The sequence below is a fragment of the Pristiophorus japonicus genome, unplaced genomic scaffold (genome assembly GCF_044704955.1).
Source record: "Pristiophorus japonicus isolate sPriJap1 unplaced genomic scaffold, sPriJap1.hap1 HAP1_SCAFFOLD_2180, whole genome shotgun sequence".
Taxonomy (NCBI): Eukaryota; Metazoa; Chordata; class Chondrichthyes; family Pristiophoridae; genus Pristiophorus; species Pristiophorus japonicus.
The window spans coordinates 10700-12500 of record NW_027251887.1 but is presented as its reverse complement, the minus strand read 5'-3'; the positions used below and the strand labels follow the sequence as shown (position 1 = coordinate 12500).

Genomic DNA, 1801 nt, shown 5'->3' with positions numbered 1-1801 from the left:
AGTGTCGAGGGAGCTTTACTCTGTATCTAACCCCCTGTACCTGCCCTGGGAGTGTTTGATGGGACAGTGTAGAGGGAGCTTTACCCTGTATCTAACCCCCTGTACCTGCCCTGGGAGTGTTTGATGGGACAGTATAGAGGGAGCTTTACTCTGTATCTAACCCCCTGTACCTGCCCTGGGAGTGTTTGATGGGACAGTGTAGAGGGAGCTTTACTCTGTATCTAACCCCCTTTACCTGCCCTGGGAGTGTTTGATGGGACAGTGTAGAGGGAGCTTTACTCTGTATCTAACCCCCTTTACCTGCCCTGGGAGTGTTTGATGGGGACAGTGTAGAGGGAGCTTTACTCTGTATCGAACCCCCTGTACCTGCCCTGGGAGTGTTTGATGGAACAGTGTAGAGGGAGCTTTACTCTGTATCTAACCCCATGTACCTGCCCTGGGAGTGTTTGATGGGACAGTGTAGAGGGAGCTTTACTCTGTATCTAACCCCCTGTACCTGCCCTGGGAGTGTTTGATGGGACAGTGTAGAGGGAGCTTTACTCTGTATCTAACCCCCTGTACCTGCCCTGGGAGTGTTTGATGGGACAGTGTAGAGGGAGCTTTACTCTGTATCTAACCCCCTGTACCTGCCCTGGGAGTGTGTGATGGGACAGTGTAGAGGGAGCTTTACTCTGTATCTAACCCCCTGTACCTGCCCTGGGAGTGTTTGATGGGACAGTGTAGAGGGAGCTTTACTCTGTACCTAACCCCCTGTACCTGCCCTGGGAGTGTGTGATGGGACAGTGTAGAGAGAGCTTTACTCTGTATCTAACCCCCTGTACCTGCCCTGGGAGTGTTTGATGGGACAGTGTAGAGGGAGCTTTACTCTGTATCTAACCCCCTGTACCTGCCCTGGGAGTGTTTGATGGGACAGTGTAGAGGGAGCTTTACTCTGGATCTAACCCCTTGTACCTGCCCTGGGAGTGTTTGATGGGACGGTGTAGAGGGAGCTTTACCCTGTACCTAACCCCCAGGATGAACTCGAAGGGCTCACCTGCTCCAACTTGGGCGGCTCCGGGACCGTGGGCCTCTCCTTCTGCTCGGTTCGGTTCCAGGTCGGCTTGTGTTGGAATGCGGGAGCCAGGGCGGCCTGGTGCCTCTGGCCCTCGGACGGAGAGGCCGCTGGCTCTTGGCGGGCAGCCCAAGGCCGGGCGGCTGGCCGGAGCGTGTTGCCCTGTCCCGGTTCGGGCCCCGGCTCCCGGCCCGGCTGCTTGGGCCCCGTCCCCGCGGCCACGGAGGCCAGGCCCGGCCTCGGCTTGGCCTGGCCGACCCAGGGGGCCGGGGGAGGCCCAGGCTGAGGCTTGGGGCCTAGCCCTTGAGGCTTCAGGGGCTTGGCGGATGACAAGCCGGGCGCTCTGGGCCCGAACTTGGTCGCCGGGGGGACAGGGGGCTGAGGGAGCGTCTGGGAACCAGGCCCTTGGCTCGGAGGCATTGGGTGGCCACCATTGATCTGCAACAGAGGAGACTCACGTCAGAAGATCAGGAACAGGAGCAGGAGTCGGCCATTCGGCCCCTCGAGCCTGCTCCACAGTACTCCAGGTGTGGCCTCACCAAGACCCTGTACAGTTGTAGCAAGACTCCTCCAGGAACCGCCTCCAACCCCCTACACCCCTCCCTATCTCTGTAATCTCCTCCAGCCCCTACACCCCTCCCTATCCCTGTAACCTCCTCCAACCCCGACACCCCTCCCTATCTCTGTAACCTCCAGCCCCTACACTCCTCCCTGTCCCTGTAACCTCCTCCAACCCCGACACCCCTCCCT

The 1801-nt window shown here is 59.1% G+C and overlaps 1 protein-coding gene across 1 annotated transcript in view; it reads right to left on the bottom strand.

Moving 5' to 3' along the window:
- LOC139245311 (zyxin-like) overlaps positions 1–1577 on the bottom strand; it is a gene marked incomplete at its 3' end in the record, with an annotated part of 23918 nt that extends 22341 nt beyond the window's left edge. The window contains exon 1 of the mRNA XM_070871153.1: positions 1034–1577. Within this exon, the coding sequence (XP_070727254.1) occupies positions 1034–1471 (438 nt within the window). The remainder of the gene's footprint in view (positions 1–1033) is intronic.
- Between the last annotated feature and the right edge of the window lie 224 nt (positions 1578–1801).